Below are 25273 nucleotides of genomic sequence, written 5' to 3'. Positions count from 1 at the left end.
CTCCCCTGAGACTCGGCAGCCGCGATCGCCGGTCGGCTCTGGGTCAGGAGCAGGCCGGAGCAGGTGCGCAGGCCCTGCTTAGCCATAAGGTGGAGGCTAAGACCCGGCTCAGATTCACCGAGGTTTCACGCCCGGTGCCTCTGCTTACCTCCTGTGGGCCTTCTGGAGTTGACTTGCCGTCTCTGCGCTTTGGCTTCCCTCGTCTGTAAAACGGAGCTTCTTTCATAGGGTGGCGTGAGGGGTCAGTGAGATAATGCGTGACTAGCCCTCCGCTCGGCACCCGGCACGCCATAGTTGCCCAATAAATGCTTATTGTTGGCATAAGGAGGATGTCTGCACGCCTAAGCCCTCCACTCCTCCTGCCAGCCCCAAGCATGCACCCACTGCCACCAAGGCCCAGTGGTCACCCACTCTGGCCCACAGCCCAAGTTCCCCTTGAGATGCTCGGACTGCTGGTCCTTGTAGTGGGGTCCCTGCTGGACAGGCCAGAAGAGGTAGGCCAGAGAGGGGAACGGCATTGTGGCTGAATATCAAGGTGAGGTGGGAAGAGGTGGCCGCCCACAAGGCGATAAATTAGGCCACCTGACAGTTCTGTTTTTCAAAGAACGGGCTTCAGAACTGCCGCACTGATCTGGGCTGGGAGGGATGGCTGTGTGCTTGTCAATCATTTATATCCCAAACACACAGGTTTTGGAGTCAAGGGTCAGAGGCCACGGAGGTGTAATACTTTAGAGCCATGGGGTTCACAAACTGAAGCCCTAAGGCTGTCACTTGCTCACGGGGTGACTTTGGGCGAGGGACTGCACCTCTCTGAGCCTCAGTTTCCTCATCTGGAGACTGGTGGGAAAACAACATCGGCTCCTCATGCTGCTCTTGCAGCCAGCAGGAGATAACATGCGTGAGTTGCTTAGTGCTTGGTACAGGGCCCCGGCACACAGCAAGTGCCCGATAAATGCTGGGTGGCGGTGGCATTACTTTTCTGTCATCATGCCCTGGAGGTGGCACCAATTCTTCCAGCCTGACTCTCCCTGTTAGACCACTACCTTGCCCCCACCCCCGGTCTCTCTAGTGAATTAAAGCTGTGGGAAGTCCCCAAGCTAACCTCCCGATGACGGAAGCCATGCCATGTCCTGCACAGGTGCGTCTCCTTATCTCATCTCGACAACTCTGGGCTCCTTTGCAGATCCTGCCCTCTGCCTACTGTGGACATGTGCAGGGGGCCCACCCCTGAGTCCAGATGACACTCATGCCGATGGCTTCAGTGATGGCGGTGACTGAACCGAAATGGGTCTTGGTGGCAGGCCGCTTCCTGTGGGTGGCACTGCTGAGTATGGCGCTGACATCCCTGCTGGCCCTGCTGTTGCCACTGGGAGCCATGGAGGAGCAGTGCTTGGCCATGCTCAAAGGCTTCTACCTGCTCAGGAGCAAACTGGACGGGACACAGCAGGCCATTGCCATTAAGAGCCCATCCACAGAGCTCAGTGTCACTTCCAGGGATGCGACACTGCTGGTGGTCAAGACCAAGGCCTTTCCAGGTAAGACATCTGGCCACCTCTCCGCAACGCTTTTGACGGACATTTATAGAACCTCTGTTGTGTCCTGTGTGCAGGGCACATGGGCATTAAACAAGTCAACCCTGAGTTCCCAGCCCAGACAAGATGCTGGGTGACTGAGGCAGTGTCAGAAGTGTAGTGTTGGGAAGCACAAAGGACTGTAGGAACACACCAGGAATGTGATGGAGGAGGTGATGGTATGAGGGGAAGAGAGTGCCTGGGGGCAGTTGAGGAACTGAAAGAAGTTGGGTGACCAGGCTAGGATAGGAGGGCTGGAGCGGAGCAGGGGCTCCACCTCCACGGGTGGGTGGCTGGCATGTGCACTGTCGGATGGTGACAGCATCTCTGACCTCTGCCTGTAGGATGCCAGTAGCGCCACCACCTCACCAACCACAGACCTCGCCAGAAGTCCCCTGGGGCACAATCAAACCACTGGGTATAAAGAATGAAACAGGCCAGGGATGGTGAAGCCCCCAGGGACTAGCAAGAGTAGAGAGCCATTAACACCTCTATGCCTGAAAGGGCAGGACCAGCATCACGGAGGCCAGAGGAACTGGAGATGTGGGAGGGCTACCTGGTGGGAGCTGTGGCCGGAGGGGAAGGCACAGCAGAGGGCCTGGTAGAGTCAACACCCAGGCCTTCCTATGTGTCAGAAGGCAAGGGACAGGGGAGGACGGGTGTCACCTCTCGGTACAGAGAATGGCTCTAGGGACACATAGACAGTGACCAGCAAAGCACCCGTGGGGCTGTGGGAGGAGTGGCACGGGGCATGTTGAGCACATACTACACAGCTGGAATGAGTCCCAAGGCCAGGGATCCTGGCTGGTCAACATGGCTCCCCGGGAGATCCATGCAGGTATCAGCTCCCCTGACATCCTCTACCATCCTGGCCTCCCTGACAGTGCTCCCTGGGCTCTCTTCTAGCAGGTAAACTGGAAGCCAAGGCAGCCCTGAACCAGGCCCTGGAGATGAAGCGCCAGGGCAAGCGGGAGAAAGCCCAGAAGCTCTTCCTGCATGCCCTCAAGATGGATCCGGACTTCGTGGATGCGCTCAATGAGTTTGGCATCTTCTCGGAGGAAGACAAGGACATCATCCAGGCAGACTACCTGTACACCAGAGCACTGACCATCTCACCCTACCACGAGAAAGCGCTGGTCAACCGGGACCGGACGCTGCCGCTGGTGGAGGAGATCGACCAGAGGTACTTCAGCATCATCGACAGCAAAGTGAAAAAGGTCATGTCCATCCCCAAGGGAAACTCGGCGCTGCGCAGGGTCATGGAAGAGACCTACTACCACCACATCTACCACACGGTGGCCATTGAGGGCAACACTCTCACTCTGTCAGAAATCAGGCACATCCTGGAGACCCGCTATGCTGTGCCTGGGAAGAGCCTGGAGGAGCAGAACGAGGTCATCGGCATGCACGCGGCCATGAAGTACATCAACGCCACCCTAGTGTCCCGGATTGGCTCTGTCACCATCAGCGATGTGCTGGAGATCCACAGGCGGGTGCTGGGATATGTGAACCCGGTGGAAGCCGGCAGGTTTCGGACGACACAGGTCCTGGTCGGACACCACATCCCTCCCCATCCGCAGGATGTGGAGAAGCAGATGCAGGAGTTCGTCCAGTGGCTCAACTCCGAGGATGCCATGAACCTGCACCCAGTGGAGTTTGCAGCCTTGGCCCATTATAAACTTGTCTATATCCACCCTTTCATTGACGGCAATGGGAGGACCTCCCGCCTGCTCATGAACCTCATCCTGATGCAGGCAGGCTACCCGCCCATCACCATCCGCAAGGAGCAGAGATCCGAGTACTATCATGTGCTGGAAGTTGCCAACGAGGGCGACGTGCGGCCTTTCATTCGCTTCATTGCCAAGTGCACTGAGACCACCCTGGACACCCTGCTTTTTGCCACGACGGAGTATGCAGTGGCGCTGCCAGAAGCCAAACCTAACCATTCTGGGTTCAAGGAAACGCTTCCTGTGAAACCCTAACCCTGTAAATCCTCCCTTGGTGGCCTGGGATGTCTTGAGGGGGGTAAAAAAAAAAAACTCAAAGAAACTTAGCATTTCTAGAAACCTAGTCGTTTCCCAAAGCAACAAGAGACCTTAAATATCCTTTACCTTGTTTTGTTTTGTTAGAAAACTAAATTATTAAGCCTTGTCTGTAAAATAACTTATAATTCAGCCAAGTTATTTATTTTTCTTCTTTTGAGCAAGCTAGTAAATGTGTGATGTTCACTGTATCTGCTGGTGACCACTCTCCGGGTAGTGGTCCCACCATCCATGCTCCTGTGTGGCCAGAACACAGGTTCTAGAGCAGAATTTGCACTAAGGCGGACAAGAGGGGCCCGAGCTGTAGGACAAGGCTCATCAGAGCCCTGAATAGCTCTGCCGAGTCTTGCTCTGAAGCTGGCTGAGAGCTGCTGTGAGTCTAATTGGGAAATCAGTACTCCAGGGGAGATCCTGGTCCTGGCTGTGAGAAATGACTGGAAGCTTGTTTTCTCAGAGGTTTCTGTTCCAATGCAGAGATCTGTGTGGTGAGTAACTTTTACAGCAGATGTCTGAGCTATGAAATGAATGTTGCCATTTCTAGTTAGACACTTTGCTTATTTCCAGGAAGAATCTTTGAGCCACCTTAGTGCCAGAACTGTTATTTTTCCGTATCGAGACTATTTTTCTAGTTAAGAGTAGGGGGTGACCAACTTGGTTTTCTTTGTGTTCTGATGTTTCTCTTGTACTTCATTTGCAGCAACCCAGACCAGACATTTTAGTCAAAAAGTTCTCTAGGTTTGACGCCCAGCAACTCTGTCATGTTGCAAATCAGGTGTTATACGAGTGGGCAGGTCTGCCCCCCGACTCTTGAGTTTTCTATAGGTAGATATTAAAGAACACATATGAGAAAACAGATGCCACACCAATGTCAAGTAAGCATTTGTGATCATTAATTAGAACACCAGTTTCTACTGAACCAAGTAAAACCCTTGACCACGGCCAGGCTGTGTCGCTTTTGTCATGCCATTTCATCCACTTGCTGTCCCCACCTTCCACAGTCATGGTACTGCCCGCCGAGCATCCCCATGGGGAGGCAGAAGAGATTGCCTCAGAGTGGCCTTAATTTTTTCTAGCAACTTATGAAATGATACAATGTTATATGTTATATGGCCAAGTTTCCACATTGTCATCTTTTAGAAGTAGAAAGAATCGTCTCTTGCAATCATATGGCACAGATGCCAATACTACTGCTGCTATTTGGAGTCAGAACAGCTGGCAGTCCTAGGTCCCCTCCCCAGGGCCAGGGCCAGAGCCTGTGATGTCTAACCCTGTGCTGCACTTTGTCAGTGTTTGAGTGATGGTGAATATCAAGTGTTGTCTCTGATCTGAGGGTTCAGTTCCTGATAGCCATGAGGTCACTATGCTGATGCAGTATTTATACAGGTATTCAGTTGTATAACTAGCACAGAGTAGTGTTCTGAAAGACTGAGAAAAATAAAAGATATATGAGATGGCTCTAAGTGAGTTATTCAAACCTTTCTAAAAAAAAAAAAGTTCTCATACTCTTATGCTGCCAGAAGGTATTTGTTAAACTTTAACTCTTCTCCTGTCTTGGTTTTATAAGCACACCAAGGAAGTCTGACAGAAGTGTTTGCTTTGTATGACAGAGTGAGAGGATTTGCACTTTAGCTGTACGTGAAGGATATTTTAACAAATTACTGATTCTAATAAAGTATTTTATTACATAAGTGTCTGCGACTCTGCTGTCCATATGAGAGAGACTCCCATTGGTCATAATGGTGTCAGGGATTCTTTGTACTGTTCTGAAAGAAGAATGGATTCAAGATGGTGACTTCAACATGCAAACAAGACAGAACTAGAGAAGCTAGAACTGGAGGAGCTGTCCACCTAGGGGGGCAGGGATGAATTACTGATTACTGTTTGCTAAGACTCAAGTAACTGAAATGTTTTTTCACATTTCTGTTTACCATCAGTTCTGGATTTCCTGGGAAGGACATATAAGCCCATTCACATGTTCTTGGAAATCCTAAATTCCAATAGAAGTGACTGTTCTAGAAAATAGATTTCTACTTTCTAGAACAGTCAACACCCTGAACCTAACTTGGGTCCTGCTCAAGTCTGAAAAATTCACCTCTAACAAGCCTGATCTCTAACAAGATCTGAGAAAATGAAGTAAGGTCAGAGTACTGGCCAAAGAAGAGAGAGTCAAACAGTTCAAGTGAAGCAGCAAAAAGTAAAGCCACCTTCCTCTGAAGGGAGGAAATAATCATGGCTCTTCAGTGTGAGGTCCCCAGCCCTGGGGGCTCCCTCTGGGCTCCCAAATCAATTCACCACCGGAGGGCTTCCAAGTGGCATCAGAGAGGAGGAAAGATGTTACAGCAAAGGCTCTTATTGCTGTCAATGGCCACTGCTTGAAATTAATTCTGAAGTAATACCCAGTAAAAACATGTTTTGTATAAAAAAGACAGCAGTGAAGGGGAGCCTATATTTTAAAAAACTTAAAAAAGCTGACCAAACAATAACTTAAAGGGAGAAAAATGGACATTTATTGGACAACAGGAAACAAAATTTGACTAGATAGACAAAGACATTAAGGTATTATTGCTACAAAGGGGTGATAAAAACCATGGCCTCTAAGTCCTACTCCGAGATATCTTCACTTGGTGAGCACAATGCTATCTGGGACATGCCTCTGAAGAGAGAAAAGAGGCGGGGAAGGCAGAAATTAGGAAGAAGGGTCATGTGCTGAGGCTTGCCGAACGCTCGGTGGCAGGCACACAGTTCACTATGCTGTTCCATACACTTTGTTGGTTTAAAGTTTTCTGTTAAAAATGTGTCAAAAACCTGACTGATGCACAAAAACTTAAGCTTACAAGCCAGGTAAATGAGGAGTTGGTTCCCATACCAAATAAAAGGAATCCCTGATGTCTTACTCTGGAGTGTCTTTATAAAGTAAGCTTCTCCTGCTCAACTGGCAAGTCTGCTTTCTAAGCAATAAATATTTAATACAAGATGAGAGGTGAAAAAGCTTAAAAGCTAAAGTGTCAAACTGCTGTAAACTACAAGTAAAAATGAAGATACCTCACAGCTGAAGTCATTTAAATAAAAGTGACCATGGATGTGACTTACCAATGTTCTACTTACACATTTATCGCGTCAAGCAAGGTATACCCACCTCAAACAGCCACAAGTGAACACACATCTGAGGACCACTCGGCAAGAATGTTCAGAGACTTCAGTTTAATAAACAAAGCTAAATGGGGAGGAGTGAAGTTTGCACTTGACATTGTATTTAAACAAAACCAGGGGCTGAAACTCAAGTTTAGACAAAACACAATTCACTAGTCACTAAGCAAAAAAAATGGTCCACAGCAGCAGCACACAGTCCTATACAAAACAAATGTTGCCAATGTTTTGCTTTAGGAAATGTAATGGGTTGACATCATTTACAAATACATAATATAAAAATGGACAGCCCTCTTGAACAAAAATCCACCAAATGTTCTTTATGTGATTTCCCGCATTCCCCCAATAGGCCATTCTGGTGAGTTACTAGCATCTGCCATTTCATCTTTTAAAATTAAAAGAGTGATGGGCACATGTGCTATGCAGAATATAAGAGGTGTCTTATAAAAAAGGGCCAGGGCTGACCGAGAACAAGTGGGTCTCAAAAACCAAATGTTCCTATCTCATTTCTGTTCCTCACTCTTAAGACACAGAAGTATCTTGGGACACTACAACTAGGCCCAGCCTATAGCAAGAATTTTCCTGCTGCTGCCCTCAATGTGAGGGAGACTGAGAACCTCTCAGCTTGGATGCCCTTTCCCTTTCCATTTAAGAGGAGAATTGGTGGTAGCAAGTGGCGCTGCCCAAGGCCTGTCCACCCAGTGCACCGCCAGGTAGCGGGTGATCCATCGGGCCCGCGTGAAGTAAGGCATTTCCTGTCTCCAGAGTCCCGTTCACTTCCTCATTAGCAGCTTGGCAAAATCAGCATTGGACATCTTGGGTGCCTCGGTGGCCGCCGGCGTGGCAACTGCTAGACTTGGGGCAGGGCCGTTCTCGGCCTGAGGAGCTGCAGCACTTGGGCGCTGCAGGGCGCGAGGCAGCAGAGAGAGCTGGGTCCTTCCTTTCCCCCGCCTGGAAGAACAAACATCGAATGGACCCTCCACACTGCAATTTGTGGCCGCTGTTTTATGTGTGAAAATAACCCAGGAATAGTTTTGAATTACTCCAAGTTAAAAGGTGAAAAATAAAAAAGAAGGATGAGTTAATTCCTGTCTTGTTTTGGTTTGGGTTTTGTTTCTTTGAGATGGAGTCTCGCTCCGTCACCCAGGAACATGGAATGTGGTAGTGCCATCACAGCTCCCCAGGAACTCTCAGTCTCCCGAGTAGCTAGGACTGCAGGCACACGCCACCACACCTGTTCCTGGCTCCTTAATTCTGACTATTAAGTGAAAGGACCAAGCCTCACACTTAGGATGGACACAAACGGCTGTCATCTCTCAGGCCTCCCAATGACCTTGCAATTTGCCAGTTCATCCCTTAAGGTGGAAACAGAGCTTCTGTGAGGATTACAGCTAGGCAGTAGACTGGCAAGCAGACGGCTGTTAGATTTTGTTTTAAATACAGATTCAAGGGGACTTTAAAATGATCACTGCCCCCAGCCTGGGCAACTTGGTGAGACCTCGTTTCTACAATAAATAAAAAAAAAAAAAAAAAAAAAAGGAATGGGGTGTGGTGACACATGCCTGTAGTTCCAGCTACTTGGAAGGCTGAGGCAGAAGGATCACCTGAACCCAGCAGGTCAAGGATGCAGCAGCCGTGAGTGTGCCACTGCACTCCAGCTGGGCGACAGAGTGAGACCCCAACTCAAAAGGAATAAATTAATAAAATAAAATAAAATAAAATAAAATGATCAGTACCTTAAAAAAGCTGTAACTGAAATGAATGCAAGTGTAACTTGGCCAACTGCAGCAGGGCCTCCCATCCCGCTTGCACCCTCCCGGGGCTGCTCAGCAGATCCAGTAATCATAAGGAGCTGCGGACCCTGGCTTGTGAGTCCTCACTGACCGTACTGCGAGGAAACTCACCCCTGGCGTAGCCCCCCATGGCCCACGAACTGGGGCTGGCAAAGTCTGCGCGAGGCTAGCACACACACACTTACGCTCCATACGTCTGCCGCGGCACCATGGGGCCACCTGGTGCTTTCCTCGCCTCCGCCTTTTCTGGCACTTTCCTCTGTGGGGGATTGCTGATAGCCACTTTGATGACATTCTCTTTGATAGTCATGCCGTCCATCTTCATGACAGCCTGTGACGCCTGGGACTCATTCTCATACTCCACGTAGGCCAGGCCCTGAGAGAGGCGAGAGGTAAGCCAGGTCAGACACCGCGCACCTAGGATGCAACTTCCTCATGCGGGTCAGGTGGCCTGGCTTCCTGATGAGGGCCAGTAGGCCAGTCCAGGGCAGGACCCACCAACAGGCCACCTTCCCCACCGCTGCATTCCATCTGTAGGTTTATTTCCCCCCTTCCTACTCTCCTTCCCTACTGCTGTTCCTCACTGTCACTTTAAATAACCTTCTAAGTTCAGGATGCATGAGCTGGGGGGCCGTGGGACACAGGGCGAGCAGTCCAGCTGCCAGGTGACCCTGTGCCTTTGGTCACTTGGAGGGAGGAAACTGCAGGAAGGCACCTGCTTCAAGGCCCGTGTGCCACTGGTCACAGGGCTGCCCCTGGGCCCCACACTGTGACCCCTATAAATTCATGATCCTTTATGTTCCAAATTTCTTATTCTTTTTAGTACGATTAGCTGCAAAAGTTAATCTGATTCCAAATATGAGTACAGCCAAATGTGCTTATTTTTCTATTAAGTTACCATTTTATTGCTTAGCAGACAAATTAGGAACCCACTCTAGAGCTAAATAATCTCTGGAAAGATGTAGAAACTGGGTTCGTCTGAGCCTCCAAGATCATGCACCATCTGCTCTAGTGCTGACCTTTGGTTTACCAGCCCGGTTGGTGACCAGCCTGAGGTCCTTCACAGTGCCATGAGCCTTACAGATTTCTTCCAGTTCCTCTTTAGTGCAGGAGAAAGGCAGGCCTGAGATGAACAGCTTGTGTTTCTCCAGGGCAGTGCTGTACCTGAACACCTGCAGGAAGAAGGGGGAGAGAAAACCCACAGTTGGAGGCAGGACCAGGGTACCAGCCTCCAGCAGCTCCAGCCTCATCCACAGGTGCACACTCCAGCCAGGCGGACCAGGGCCGGGCTGTGTTCTTAAGATTTCTTCATGGGGCCACCAGGAGAACTAGTCACTTAACCTCTCTAGGCTTCCACTTCCTCCTCTGTAAAATGGCAAGAACAAATGTAGCCATTCACAGTTTGATGAGAACTCAATGAGGTGACATATAAAACCAGGCTCCCAATGGGAAGTAGCCACTGTGACAATTCCCAATTCTGTTTCGTCAGTGAGTCAATGGATACAAGCTCAGAGTGACCAAGTTCAGACCTCAGTCAAGACCCAGTCCAAATGAACCTCAGTTCTCATGGAAGTTTTATATCCTGAAAGACCCAAAAACCTCTGTGCATTTTCTAAACATCAGGGCTGTAGGAAGAAAGTGTTTAGCCTGTCTCAAGCAACCCCACGAGAAAGGCATTCTTTTTTCCATAAACATACCTTAAAATCAGGGTTTTTGCTCTTATCCACGCAGGGGGACACAAACATGGGCCTGCCTTCTACACTCTTCCGGTCCAACTCCAGTGCCTGCAGGGCCGACTTCTCCTCCTCAAACTCCACATAGCAGTAGCCTCGGAAATCCCCGCGGTTGCTGAAGATGGGGCGGATCTCAGTCACCGCCCCACAGGTCTCAAAGAGCGGTCTGAGATTGGCGGCTGGCTCCTCCATGCTGTAGGGCAGGTTGCTGACGAACACAGTGACACCATCCTTACTGCTATCGTGCCTCACTCTGGGCACGTCCCTCCTTAGGGAGGCCGCCTTCTCCTTTTGCTTTGATGGAGGGTCAACATCCATGGGTGCACACTGCCCAGTGGGCCCCAGGTCCACATTCATGTCTTGGGCTTCTCTGGCTGGAGGGACACTGTTCTCAACCCTTCTGCGCTTGGTAGGCTGCTCTGCAGGTTTTCAGAAGACAAGCAACAGCAGTTAACTGCTACTTCTCCTCAGTGAGCTTTCAATGAAGGTGTGAAGGGAATGTGTTCCCCCCACCACAAACCACTGTAACAGCTGCCTGTGACACACTCACTCCTCTCGGCAGATACAGAGGGGCAAGCGTCCCACCCCAAGGAAGTCTCTCTTGACCTGTCCCATGACCTTCTGGCCCTCAGTTACATGTGGGTAAGTGAGCTAAAATCAAGTGGAATACCAAGTCTTCATTGTCCATTCTTAATTATACAAATGATCACAGGTCCCAAAGTTCAGATGACAAATTCCAGGGCCCCTCTCCTATATAGCCCAGGTCAACAGGAGTGGGATGGGACCTGTCAATCTGCACTGAAAAAGGCACCCCAGTTGACTGGTGTATGTGCTCCACAGTGCACATTTTGGAAAGCACTGCAAAGGGTCCATGTTTCCTAGAACACTTTCAGTATAGCCTTGTGTCCTTCCAGAGAGCTGGCCAACAAACTCACCTCCAGCTGGTGCTCACTACAGTCTCCCAAGGGCCAGCACCAAAGCTCCATGGATGGGGTCTCCTGCACAGACCTTCCCAGATTGCTCTCTGCCTTCCCAGGGAGTCTGCATTTAGGAGCATCCTGGGACTGGGCCCAGTTGGCTGGGCTGCCCACCCCTCCAGCCTCCTCAACCACTGAGCCTATCCCTACCCCTCTGCTATACAGCTGAGTGCAAACTCAATTAAGGGCTGCTCACAGAAAATGCCAGGTCATCCTATCTATGGCTTCACATCTTGCTTGCAGAGGCTCTCTGGCTAGCTTATCCTTCCCCATTCCTTCCACTTGACAGCCATTCTTCCCCAGGGGGCCACCGAAGTCTTTCTGTTAAGGAGCAGACCTACTAATGCCTTCTTGGGCCTCCACAATTCACAACTACATCTCCCACAGTCCTGATTACACATCACTGCAGTCACACATCACATCTGCCTTACCCTACTATACTGGGAGCTGAGAGGCAGGGAGCTGCCCTCAGTCACTCAGTAAGGCCCAAACAAAGCATGTGACAAAGGTCACCTGACTGACGCCTCCACTACCAGCTCCTGCCAGCTAATGTCTACACTACAAAGACATGCAGAGTCCTCTAATGTCCAGAGGCAATTCTTTACCTTGAATGATGCTGAAATAAATCTGACTCATATCTGCCAGTCCCTGAAATTACACGGGGAACAGAAATGCCAGGTAGAAAATTCCTCCAAGAATTCCTCTGCTGAGCAGAGCCAAGCAGGGCAGGGTAATGCAGGTGGGCTGCAGTGGTGGTATGGGATGCTGGAACCTGAGTGCGAAGAGGAGGATGAACAGATGTGGGATGACAACAGGGACTCAGCATGAGGCATGGGAGTCAAGAGCAGGGAGAGGAGAGCACCCATGCAGGAGGGCCGTGGTGGCAACAGCAGGGTGTGGAGCTCACTGGAGTGGCAGGGGTGTCTATGCAGGGCAGCACTTTGCATTGGATAGGGGAGACCAAGCAGGGAGGGGAGGCTGGGACAGGAAGTTGGTGATGTGTGTACAGGGGGCTGTAGAGTAAGTGAGGATGTGGAGGTTGGTGGGAGCCAGGTTCTCAATGTCAGAGACAGCATTGCAGATAGGAAAGAGAGAAAACCAGAATGGACCCTGTGATGTCAGACTGGAAGTGGAGGCATCAGTGTGAAACCAGGATTCCCAACATACACAAATAGCTACAGAATTAAGTATGGCTGTAACTGTGTGTGTGCACACAAACACACATACGCTTATGCACACACACACTCCTCAGTTTCTGCCACTCTGAGCCCGGGAACACCACCCCAACAGCAATGAGCACAACCAGCACCCTCTAAACAACACTCACCATTTAAGAACCTGGAGAAATAGAGGACTCCAGGGCAGAGTTATGGAAAGTACAAGATCTCCCTGGGGTACTGTGTAGAAGGAAGGAAGTGATCCAAGAATTAGGGGACAGGTAAGAGACACACAGGAGCCTTTGAAGAAACCACATCCGGGACAAGCAGAGCATCAACATGATTACCAAAACGACCACCACTAGTAATGGGATGAACCTAAATCACACACCATCTGATGGGATTTGGCAGGGACCCAGCATCACTCACATGCTGTTCCCACCAAAGATGCAAGACCTGAAGCTATTCATGAGGGAGCATCAGACGCCCACACAGAGGGACACTCTACAGAATAACTAGCCTGTCCCCTGCAAGAAAGTCCAGGTCACAAGTGTTTAAAAAAAAAAGACTGAGGAATGTTCCAGACTGAAGGAGATTCAAGAGACAGGACAACTAAACACAACACTGGGTCCTGAACCAGATCCTCCCACTACAAAGGATTTTATCAGGACAAATGGGAGACCGAGAATGGGGTCTAAGAAATCCCGGGAGAAATGGCCCAGTGATAACTTGAATGCAGGCATAGAGAACACACACTCTCAAAAGCACTGAAGGTTGCTACATGTCCAGCAGGCAGCTCACTCTAAATGGCTCAGGGAAGAAAGCCTTCCATACTGTCTGCAGCCGTTCTGCAAGCTGAGCCACTTCACCACACCTTCTCCAGAACACCTCACCTTCTTCCTCATAGCCCCACTCCTTCTCATCATCCTCGTCTGCTCTGCGCTTGTCTGTGCCTCTGGGCTTCTTCTTCTTTTTCAGCGCTTTCTTCTCAGCCCGGGCCCTTTTCCGCTGTTCAGCCTTTTCTTCTTCTTGCTGCACAAGAGCTGCCTCCTTCTCTGCTGCCTAGAAGAGTGGGAATATGAGGCATCACTGGACATAGCAATCACATTCACTGGACTGATGTGGGATGAAAAGGGAGGAGTGGAGATCCAGGACTCAGATGAAAAGAAGAGGTCAGAGAAGGACAAGGAGCTCACAACTGTCCCACCAGCACTGGGCTCATTCGGGCTCCGCAGGACTCTGGAGCTCATGTGTACAGTATGCTCAACAATGTCCTCACCTCAATCATTATTCACTAAAAAGAAGGAAAAAAGTCTCTAAAGCTTGGGCCCTAGTTAAGTGGGGGGTGGGGGGTGTTAATGTTCTACTCAATAGGATAATGAGGCCCCCTTTTATTCCTTTTCATCTATCCAGTAAATTATAGGGCCAAAATTCTCTTACTACATGAAAAAAGTATTTATTGTCAGGTCCAAAGTTTCACACTAATCTAAAAAGATGAAACAAGACAGGGTTAAACATTGATTCAAATATTTTATAATTAATATTCTAAGAAAGAAACTTCTTAGGAAAGCCTGAAGGTTTTGACAAAAAACATCCATACCAAACAGTTAAAATAGTTGCCAGAGGTTCCAAAGACTTCCAGTACACATAATCATTACCTTCAGTCTTTGCTCATTAACACGGGCCAGTCGAGCTTCAGTTTTCTGAACAGCTACATCCCAGTCTTCTAAAGTACCTTGACAGAAAGAGAACAACAACTTTCACTCCTGAACTTTTGAAAGATATGAAGACAGAAATGTACTTAATTTCCCTATACCTCCAGAAGAGATCTCTCCCATAAGCCAAGAACTGGAGAATCAGGTCCCCATCTTAAGAAAATGTAACTCGGCCGGGCTCAGTAGCCGAGGTGAGTGGAGGCCGAGGTGAGTGGATTGCCTGAGCCCGTGGGTTCGTGACCCACCTGGGCAACTTGACAAGACCTCATTTCTACAATAAATCAAAACATCAGCCAGGCGTGGTAGTACGCGCCTGTAGTTCCAGCTACTTGGAAGGCTGAGGCAGAAGGATTGCCGGAGCCCAGCAGGTCGAGGCTGCGGTGGCTGGGAGCAGTCATTGCACTCCAGTCTGGGTGACAGAGTGAGACTCCAACTCAAAAAAAACAAGAAAAGAAAAGAAAAGAAAATGTAACTCATACAGGCTTAAAGTTTGGAATTCCAGTAGTCCTTCTAAGTAGGTTTAAAATGTCCCTTCTCTTTCAGAAAAGAGTCTTGAAAACCAGAATGTGATCAGCCTCTCAAGGCAAAGATTCTGAAAACATTCTAAAGCAAAGGGTACAAGACATTTAGATTAGAACTGAAGGATTTTAAGAGCTACTCAAGGTTGAGATGCTTTTTTATTCTTATTTTTTTGTTGTTGTTTGGGTCTTTGACTCTCAGTTCTGAGGGGATCATACCCAAAATCCAGACCAATACCCATGGATAAGTTCACACTAGCTTCCTCCTGGTTCTAGTTCTATAACTTAGCATTGAAGACTCTGGAATTCGACAAGGGATGCAGGCACGACCAAAGAGCACAACAAACCATCTGCCTCTTCTCCTTGGCTGTGCAGACACTGCACTAGAGTAGTGGTCCTCAACTGGGGTAATCTTGCCCGCCAGGGGACATTTGGCAATGTTTGGAGCCACTGCTGGCTGTCATGTAAGGTTGGGGTGGGAGGTTGCTACTGACCTCTAGTGGGTAGAGGCGAGGGATACCACTAAACATCCTACAATGCACAGCCACCACCACAAAGAATTATGAAACTCCCCCAACACCCTCCAACCCCCCCATGTTAGAGCTACACCAGAGTCCTTCTGGTAGGTGGGGAATTTGAAAAGAGCCGCAGGAAGACTCATTCTCACTGGTGAGCAAGCATGACAGTCTAATCACAGAGCGCCACTGGAGGGGTAGCAGTCATAAACACAGCCTATCCTCACAGTACAAGCAGACACTCCTACTTGAGACCAAATAGCCAAACTTGGGCCAAATTTCAAGCCAGAAGAAGAGCTGGGGATCCCACCTTCTGTTCTCTCCATGGTGAGCAACACCTCACAGACATGTTCAGGGTAGTCACTCGTGCACTGCACGGCCCGGTGCAGAGCCTTCCGGCAGTGCTGGGTGTCACCGTGCGCCCTAGGGCAGAAAACAAACAGTTGCTGCCACCAGGACACAAAGTGGAAGGCAAATGAAGGGAGAAGCCATCTGCTCACAGGCAGAAGCTCACTCTGTGAGGATCCGAGCTCTGAGGAGACCCTAGCTTCCAGAACTACCCACGTTTTCTTCTTCTAAGAAGGTTTTCTCTACGCCATTTGTTCCCTCAGCCAGGGAGGTGCTACTGGACAATACACCTGGGAATGGGATCTGCAACCTGGTTTTCTGCCTTTACAGCTTCATACGTGCATCACTTGGCAGGGGGGAAGGGATAACTCTGTAACTTCATAAAGCCCCTAGGGAAATTCTACTGTGCCGTCCTATCCAAGGGGAGTGCTGCTAATCCAGGGGACTGTCAAATCTCATGCCTGAAGTTACATCTCTTCCTATACTGCCAATCACACAGATATAAAACAATTCCATCAGTCATGACAGTTATGAAACAGCACAGTCCCCTTTCTGTCTGTAAACATTTTAAATATGCATAAACGTATAAGGATACTCAGAAAAAATTCAGAGCAGCGCTTCTCAAGTAGGATCCATGTACCCCTCAGGGTCTCCAGACCCTCTTGGAAGCCTCCTTTTATAATAATTCCAAGATATTATTGGGCTTTCTCACTATGCTGACATTTGCCAGACAGCGCAATAGCAGCAGCGGCCCTTAGCGTAAATCAAGGCAATACACGTCTTTTTAACATTCTATGGAGTGAAATGGGAAGGAAGCACACACAAAGCACTTCCTCTACATACTGAAGTACAATGGTTTCTGCAAAGAAAAGCATGTGATCCTGTTTGAGTTATAAGCTGACCTAGTCATGCTTTTACTTCAAAGAACAGCTGGGTGACAAAACATGGCTATTCAGACCAAGGTATGTGGCAGACATTTCCAAAAATTAACAGTGAGTATGCCACTTCAAGGAAAACTCTGACATGATTTGTTGTATGTGATAAAATTCCAGCTTTCAAGTGAAAATTAGAATTTTGGAAAACTTGTATATACCACCACAAGTGTGACAGCTTCCTACTTAAAAGAGTTTTCTACTAAGATCAGTACAGATAAGAACAAACACGATTTTTTTATATTGTAGAATGAAAGATGTCAATATTTGGAAGAGCTGCATGATTTAGTGATAGATGTTCCAAATGATGTAAAAAAATTATGATACCATGTAAAAGATGAAAGGTCCAGTCCAAGTGCAAAAGAGACAACTAGAAATTAATGTAACAGAACCAGAAAAATTTATTATTATTTCAGATTCCACACTGAAACTGGTCTTAAAAAAACTATCACTTGAGATTTACTATAGTGTGAAAGAATAATATTCACAATATCTAAAAAGTCTATTTAAATATCCCTTACTTTTCTTTTTAGATAGGGTTTCACTCTGTTGCCCAGGCTGGAGTCCAGTAGCACAAGCTTGGCTCACCATAACCTTGAACTCCTGGGCTCAAGCAATGCTCCCATCTCGGCCTCCCAAGTAGCCGGGACTATAGGCATGCTCCACCATACCCAACTAACTTTTGTATTTTTTATAGAGATGAGGTCTCACTTTGTTGCCCAGAGTGGTCTCAAATTCCTGGCCTCAAGCAATCCTCCCACACTCAGTCTGCCCCTTTGTTTTCTAACTTTATATCTATGTAAGGCCAAATTTTCTTCATACTCATCAATGAAAATAAGAAATCACACCAGAATGAATGCCATAACAGAACATGAGAATTCAGAGGTCTTCTGCTTAGCCAGACTAAAAATATTTGCAAAAATGTAAATAGTCATTTTTCAAAAAAATAAGTTATGTAAAATGTAACAAATCTGTTATTTTACAATGAATTAATAAAAATATTTTAAAAAATTTTTAGCTTTATTTTCTAATATGGTAAATATTCACTCACATAAACAAAAGCTCTTTGGGGTCCATCACTTTTAAGAGTGTGAAGAGTGTAAAGGGGTCCTAGACCAAAAAATTTGAGAACTGCTGATATAGTAAAATATTCAACAAGCTTTAGTAGAGGTTACTTCTGGGGACAGGATTATAAGAAACTGTCACTTTCTATCACATATTCTTGTCAATGTTCTGACTGCTTTAATTTGGACATTCTTTTTCAAATAGGAAAAAATATCACAAAAAAGGCAATACAGAAATATATTTATGTAATGTACAATGTTCAAGATATATTGAATTAAAAAGCTTGTCAAATTCTTTATATTTTCTCCCATGTTATAAACATTACTGGGCATATCTTACTTCATTCAAATAGTTTTAAAGGTTTATATCAGCCAGGCATGGTGGCTCATGCTTGTAATCCCAGCCCTTTTGAAGGCCGAGGCAAGAGAATTGCCTGAGACTAGGGTTTCGAGACCAGCCTGGGCAACTTGGTGAGACTTCGTCTCTACAATAAATCAAAAAATTAGCTGGGTATGGTGGTGTGTACCTGTAGTTCCAACTACTTGGAAGGCAGAGGCGGAAGGATCACCTGAGCCCAGCAGGTCGGGGCTATGGTGGCCGTGAGTGCCACTGTACTCTAGCATGGGTGACAGAGTGAGACTTAAACTCCAACTCCAAAAAAAAAAAAGGTTTATACCATGTATGCCACAATTGTGTTTTCATTTTTTAAAAATTGAAGCATAGAAAAGTCTCAAAGAATATATCCCAAATCATTAACTAACAATGGTTATATCTGGGTCAGTAATTTGAGTTTTTTTCTCTCTGCTTCTTAGTATTTTCTACTTTTCTATAAAAGCAAAAACAATGAACACATACACACACACACACACACACACACACACACAGTTTCAAAAAAGTCAAATAAAACATTCATGTCCAAAAATCAAAGTAAACCAAAAACAAAACCAGAAGAAATGCATAGCTATGAGAGCTACAGGTACAAAACATGATGTTTGGGTCTCTAGCCCTGCTGGTTAAAAATGAACCCACTGATAAAAGAGATAGGGTGAAGGAAGGTGGCCTGGTTCTAAGGAGTAAGCCCCAGTTGGCAGGAGCCAGTCAGAAGACAGGTGCACACCTAACAAGCAATACCTCCCTCCCCTACCCCAGGTCAGTTACCTTTCCAGGTTGTAATACTCAAGCCACATGTTGGCGTACTTGGCATTTCCTTTGGTCATGATGCTATCCCAGAGTTCCCGAGCTTTCTGCATATTATTGCACAGTCGAGCCTAAAGTGCATTAGCAGGCTCAGTTAGGAAAAGAACCTTAGGACATCACCCATCACAAAACACTTCAAACAGACATGCATAAAAGGCCCCTGTAACTATCAGTGCTACATAAATCCCTGACATTCCCCAGGCCTCCCCACAGTGATAACAGGCCCAGTCCAAACACGTCTGCCTTTCCGTAGAGACAAGACTCAAGTGCCTGCCTATACCTCTGAGAATAGAGAGTGGGAGCCCATAGCATGCATTCAACAGTACTGGATGGTCTTTTTATTTAATTAAACATAATTATAAGTCTTTGAGAGGCAATACAGTAAGTCCCCTACAAACCTTCAAATTACAAACTTTAACGATGCACACCTGTGTTTATTTATTATTTCTCACCACCAGGTGTCAGTATAGTCTGCTAAATATATACAGTACTATATGGCCGATGGTGTTGGATATCTAGGCTAACTTTGTTGGGCTTACAACAAATGGACTTATGAATGCACTCTCAGAACCGAACGTGTTCGTATGTTGAAGACTGATCTAGCATTAAATATGGGTTCTGCCGCTTACAATCTACGTGACTTGGCAAACTAATCTTGCCAAGCTTTGGTTTCCTTATCTTTAAAATAGTTATAACAGAAACATCCCACATAGAAACTATCTGACTTCGACCTGACTCCCCCTCAAAGAATAAAACAACTAGAATTTTACAATTCTACCACATGATCATGGGCAGGTCCCATGTCCCACTCAGCATGGTGTTCCTGGCCCAGTAATGACATTCAACTGATTATATTCTCTAATTATCTACCAAATCATCTGTCTCCTACACTAGGTTAAAACCCTACTAGTACAGGAACTGTATCCATCTTACTACCCAGCACCTGGCACAGTGCTGGCCAACAGCACACACTCAGTACTCTCTCACAAATAATGAATGAGGGAGAGATGGAAGTAAACAAGAGAATATTCAGCATTCAGACATTTGCTGCACAACTTCTAGCTGGGAGCTAATATTTTCAGAAGATATTAACAAATATCCATCAAGCTAGATAAATAACATGAATCCTTACAGAGCCCAGAGCTTAGACTATTCCCTGGGGTTCTGACTCAATTAAGGTTTAATAGAATGCTATTAAACAAAGATCCTTCAAAGGTAGATGAAACTGACAGATCTGTCAAAAACACTTACCTCAATCCTAGCCCAGTTCTGCATGATCATGCAGCTTGGATCGCCACTCTCATTGAAACCTTCAAGAATCAAATTAGTCAAAATTAGAAAGGAATTTAGAGGCAAACAGCCTTTGATTAAGAGGATATGTTCACCAAGAGCAGGAAATACAACAGGGCAAAGCAGTAAGTTAGAGTCATACTTACGCTCTTCTACCTCCTGTTTCAGATACTCCAAAGCACGAGTGAACGTGGCCCTCAACTCTTCTAGCTCTTTACTGGAGTCTGTTGGAAATTGCAAAAAAAAAAAAGACTTTATGAGACCACACAGCATGCCCTTTTAAAAACATTTCTACACTGAAACTGCCTGAAGACCCACTATGTACCTGGCGCCATGATGAAACACAGAACAAAATTACCAGCTCCTGACCTCTTCACATAGTGGGGGAGAAAGAAATTGGATCAGTGACAAAGGTGAGCACAGGGTGGTGTGTGTGGGATCACAGTGGGGGGTCTCCCTGGCCGGGGTGACGCAAGCAAGCAGTAAGTTGAAAGGCAAAGGCTGTCTGTGTGAGATAACAGCTGATGTGAGGGTGTGAGTACAAGTCGGGGTTTTCTGAGGAGGGCAGAGGCTCCTGCAGAGTTCAAAGAGTAAAACAATACGGTAGTCTTGCTGCAAGAACTATTCAGGATATGTACAAAGGACAGAGGGGAGAAAGAGGTGGATTAAGGTGGCTGGCAGGAGTCAGTATAAAACGTAGGGACCACTGCCCTCTTCCTTTGCAAACCACAGCACGATTTGCTAAAGACATCAATCACTAACACTTCTGGGAGAAAAGAGTCACCAATGGCTGGCTTACTTCATCTGCCCAATCATGATGTATCTGGGAACTGGGACACCTCACCAAAAGAGGTGCCAAGAGAAAGTTCAGTTCTGAGGCACCACACATGCACTTAGATACCTTGTTTGAAATCAACCCTTCTCCTCAGGTAATCAAGGTACGCCTGCCAAATCTCCACATAGTCAGTGGCCTGGATGAAACCAGCATTCAAAGCTTTCTCGAAGGTTACTAGCATTGGGAGAAAAAGCCAGGATTCGTTACCAATTCAGAAAGAAGCTAATATATAGTTACCAAACTTGACTGACTATAAAACACTACATGACTTCAAAAAATAATAATAGGATGCAGCAAAGTGAAATGAGCAAGTAGAATATTCAAAAGAGAAGCTGCTATAGCACCACACAGCCTGTGCTCTAGAAATGCTGCAGGATGCGTTCCAGGTCAAGTAAGTTTGGAGAAAAGACCACGACTTCTTAAAAATCATCGTGAATACTGGCATGTTAGAAAGCTCCAGGAAGCTGAAATACGCCCAGTTTATCTTCTTCTAACAACCTTTCTGACATTAACACTCAACATCCTCCCCTCAAAAAACCCTGGAAAATGTTGACTTAATGACTTTGTCACAGTTTTATGTTTCTGTTGGGGACAAAAAGCTTAATATCCGTACCAGAAATCACTCGATGATCCACTCCGTGTCTTTCCATGGCCAACAGGTACCGACTCCATAGGGCAACCGTCCAGGGGCAGTTTCTAACAGCTCGGTTATGTACAGACAAAACCAAATCCTTGACTTTCAGCTGCCGATCCTATAACAAAGAATTCCAGGGTTAGAAGGTAGAATTTTATGGAGGACTTCACATCACCAAGACATTGCCAGAACAAACTGACAAAAGAAAGTTCCTTTAAAAAACAATATCTCAGCCGGGCTCGGCGGCTCAGCCTGTAATCCCAGTACTTTGGGAGGCTGAGGTGAGTGGATTGCCTGAGCCCGCGGGTTCGAGACCCGCCTGGGCAACTTGGCGAGACCTCATCTCTACAATAAATCAAAAAGTTAGCCGGGTGTGGTAGGGCGTGTCTGTGGTTTCAGCTACTTGGAAGGCTGAGTCGGAAGGATCGCTGGAGCCCAGCAGGTCGAGGCTGCGGTGGCCAGGAGCGGCCACTGCACTCCATTCTGGGTGACAGAATGAGACTCCAACTCAAAAAAAAAAAACAAAAAAAAAACTCTCATAACATGGCTTCTTCAAAGAAGAAGAAATGGTCAGAGGGAGAGCAAGAGATGAGAGGTAGAGGGAAACTTACAGGTTAGAACAGACTTACGAGACACCAGTCAATCCTAATGGATGGACCGCATCTGGACTTTATAAAACATATGCGGGAATATTCCATATATACATACTGCAATATTTACCAGTGGAATATAATTTCTGACTTGCTTCAAACTAATGAGAAGGGGGAAGTGGGTGAGAATATAGATGAAAACAAACTAGACCCATAATTGTTCATTGTTGATGCTGAGTGATGGCTACATGAGGTTTCATTTTACTCATCTGTGTACCTTTAAATGTTTATGTTTTCTTCATAATAAAATGTTAAAAGAAAAAAATTAATGGTATAAAGTCCGAAATATAGCTAGATAGTAGAATGCAATTTTTTTAGTTAGTGGCTATTTTATTTTATTTATTTTTTTGAGTTGGAGTCTCACTCTGTCGCCCAGACTGGAGTGCAGTGGCCGCTCCCGGCCACCACAGCCTCGACCTGCTGGGCTCTGGCGATCCTTCTGCCTCAGCCTTCCGAGTAGCTGGAACTACAGGCAAGTGCTACCATGCCCGGCTAATTTTTTTATTTTATTTTATTGTAGAGATGAGGTCTCGCCTGCCCAGGCGGGTCTTGAACCTGCAGGCTCAGGCAATCCACTCACCTCAGCCTCCCAAAGGCATGGGATTACAGGCTGAGCCACCAAGCCTGGCAGTGGCTATTTTAAAATAACTTAAAACACTGGGAGAACTTCATAAACAAGTTGGCAAAGAGGAGAAAAGGAGGACAGAAGACAAGAAAAAGCAGACTATGGCAGCATGCAACTAACTCCTAATATTTTATCGATTTCAGTAGATTCTAAATTTGTAAAAACAAAATCAGAACAGTGATCTTACCAGGTACTGACTGTAACGAATCCATAAATCTGGGACAAGGCAGTTCTCAACCAGGGCACGCTCGAAGATCAACTGAATGCGAGCAGGATCACCAATTTTCATCTCAAAATCAATATATGCTTGATATTCTGCCAGCCTTGGCGCTTCTGCTTGCAACTGGAGCACAGGAAAATTGCATTGAAGCTAAATTTAGTTTCTTGACACTATGTCAGGAAATACAACACATCTTCAAATAAAATACATTTTGGCAAGACTGGCTACAGCAAGGTAAGAATCACCAAATCCTCACTCTCAGAACTACTCCACAGCAGGGTCTACAACTTCATGAGCAGAGTGAGAGTCTTCCCATCAGTTCCAAAGTGCCTCTTCAGGGCAAGCATTACAAAGACTCCATAGCCCTTTCCTAAATCCGTTCCTAGACCACAGGGGTTTAAACTGCCCATCAACCAGGAACTGAGTCAAGGGCAACACCTCTGCCAATGACCACAGCTAACAGTCCCTTCAAAAGGGAAGTCATGTTCTCGGCCTAGTGAATGCAGTTCATGCAACTGGAAAGTCGGTACCATGCACTATTTCAGGTCTTGCATTCCAAATCTCAGTTCCTAGGAGAATACAAGGACATGAGGAAGATGGAGGAGGCTGTGCCAAACGTTTACTGATCCAAAGACATACAATGAAACTCTTTTTAGACAAAATCCTCTAATTCAACGTATTTTCTCTTCAATCACACTCTGCTGATTGAGGCTTTGTCAAGCCCAATTACATACAAGTCATTTGAGTGTGAAAAGATAGGGAGAGGGAGCACGTGTGGGCAAACACAAGAGTGCACATGCTCTGCACAGAGAAAGATGATGTTTTAGCGCCTCAGTTTCCGAGATTGATGGAGAATTAGTTACCCAGACACACTGTCATTGAAAACAACCGAAACTGCTGAATTAAGTATAAAAAATATTTAAAATCTTAAAGTGGCAAAGAAACAAGAATAGTAAGGACTAAGGGCACAATCTAAGTGAAGGTGGCAAGCTAATCAAGGTTAAGTTTTTGCAGGCCTTGGCCCAGATTAAGAAGTTGACCTTCACAACAATCCTATGAGGCAGATCTCTTCTGGATCCCCGCCTTACTTTCATGGAACCTGAGACATAGAGAGGTTAAGTGGCAAGCTGGAATGCAAACTTGAGGCAGCCTGATTCTCAGAATCTGTGCTCTTACTCATGACGCTGAGAAAGATACCAAAAAAGGTTGAGAAGCCCAGAAAACCTCAAGCAGGTCCACACCTGGTCCTACTGTAATGAGATGGCAAAGCATCAAACCTAGCCAATGAGATCTTAAAAGCAGGTAGAGAAAAAAGTGGTTACCTAAGAAGAAGCGGAAGTTAGACAAATAGCTGGCTCTCAACAGTAACCAGAAAAGCCAGAAGCCAGCAAGACACATTTAACTGCTAAGAGAAGGTAACTGTCACTTCAAAATTCTATAGCCTAAGAAAATAACTTTCTATTAGCCTAAGAAAATAACTTTCAAGAAGAAAAGCAAAGACCTGCTCAGACTGAGAAAATCTGTTACCAGCAAATCTCCCATGCAGGAGACTCTAAAGGGTGTACTTCAAGCCAAAGAAAAACGATTCCAGATGAAAGACCTAGGATATAAGAAAGAGGAAAGAGCAAAGAAAGCGGAAAATGCAAGCAGTAAATTTAAACAAACTGTAACTACCAAATGCAGTATTAACAATATGATGCCTGGTGGGCCAAATAAAAAGACAAAATAAGTAGCAGAATAGAAAAGAAGAAGGCTAGGGTGTGGTAAAGGAAGTTAAAAGTGTTCTAAGAACAAGAAAGGGGGACAATGCCATTTACAAATAATACTATTGTCAAGACGGACATTCCAAAACAACTTTTAAATTATTAATAATAACAACTGAGCAAGGTTGATAAATAAAATTAATATAAAACACAAGTTGCACTTTATATGCCAGGAACGGCCAGAGAATAAAATCTTTTAAAGTACACCATGTGTGATAGTATCAAAAATCACTTAGAAATACCTCTAAACAGTGTGTGGAAAACACTGGATGAATTTCAAAACTATTACCAAGCTTTATAGAAAAACAAGATCTGAATAGCAGAGACTTATACAATGTTCCCCTTACTGAACTATGGATTCAACATAATTCCAATAAATAAACTCAACAGTTTTTATTTATTTTTATTTTTTCATTTTTTGAGCCAGAGTCTCCCCTCTGTTGCCCAGGCAACAGTGCAGTGGCAAGCTCGCGGGCACCATAGCCTCGATCTGCTGGGCTCAGGCGGTCCTTCGGTCACAGCCTTCCAGGTAGCTGGAGCCACAGG

At 46.2% G+C, this 25273-nt stretch overlaps 2 protein-coding genes across 4 annotated transcripts in view; one reads left to right on the top strand and one right to left on the bottom strand.

Moving 5' to 3' along the window:
• The first annotated feature begins 1182 nt into the window (after nt 1–1182).
• Nucleotides 1183–3695, top strand: FICD (FIC domain containing). The gene is made up of 2 exons (XM_008058138.2): nt 1183–1535; nt 2478–3695. Exons 1-2 carry the CDS (start codon nt 1238–1240, stop codon nt 3551–3553), a joined length of 1374 nt encoding a protein of 457 aa, XP_008056329.1. The 5' UTR covers nt 1183–1237; the 3' UTR covers nt 3554–3695.
• A 3100-nt stretch (nt 3696–6795) lies between these two features.
• SART3 (squamous cell carcinoma antigen recognized by T-cells 3) overlaps nt 6796–25273 on the bottom strand; it is a 40364-nt gene continuing 21886 nt past the window's right edge. For 2 of the 3 annotated variants that reach the window (XM_021712385.1, XM_008058137.1), the window contains exons 7-19: nt 22932–23087; nt 21449–21587; nt 20902–21009; nt 20147–20224; nt 19962–20020; nt 18672–18781; nt 15479–15591; nt 14079–14155; nt 13314–13482; nt 10251–10705; nt 9573–9725; nt 8739–8929; nt 6796–7711 (exon numbers count right to left, since the gene is read on the bottom strand). In XM_021712385.1, coding sequence (XP_021568060.1) covers nt 7534–7711; nt 8739–8929; nt 9573–9725; nt 10251–10705; nt 13314–13482; nt 14079–14155; nt 15479–15591; nt 18672–18781; nt 19962–20020; nt 20147–20224; nt 20902–21009; nt 21449–21587; nt 22932–23087 — 1986 coding nt within the window. In that variant the 3' untranslated portion in view covers nt 6796–7533. The remainder of the gene's footprint in view (nt 7712–8738; nt 8930–9572; nt 9726–10250; nt 10706–13313; nt 13483–14078; nt 14156–15478; nt 15592–18671; nt 18782–19961; nt 20021–20146; nt 20225–20901; nt 21010–21448; nt 21588–22931; nt 23088–25273) is intronic. The other variant, XM_021712386.1, reaches the window with a different exon arrangement.

This window comes from Carlito syrichta, unplaced genomic scaffold (assembly GCF_000164805.1).
Source record: "Carlito syrichta isolate Samal-C Ts95f unplaced genomic scaffold, Tarsius_syrichta-2.0.1 Scaffold303226, whole genome shotgun sequence".
Lineage (NCBI taxonomy): Eukaryota > Metazoa > Chordata > Mammalia > Primates > Tarsiidae > Carlito > Carlito syrichta.
Note: the sequence above shows the minus strand (reverse complement) of the source record. Positions and strands in the feature narration are given on the sequence as shown.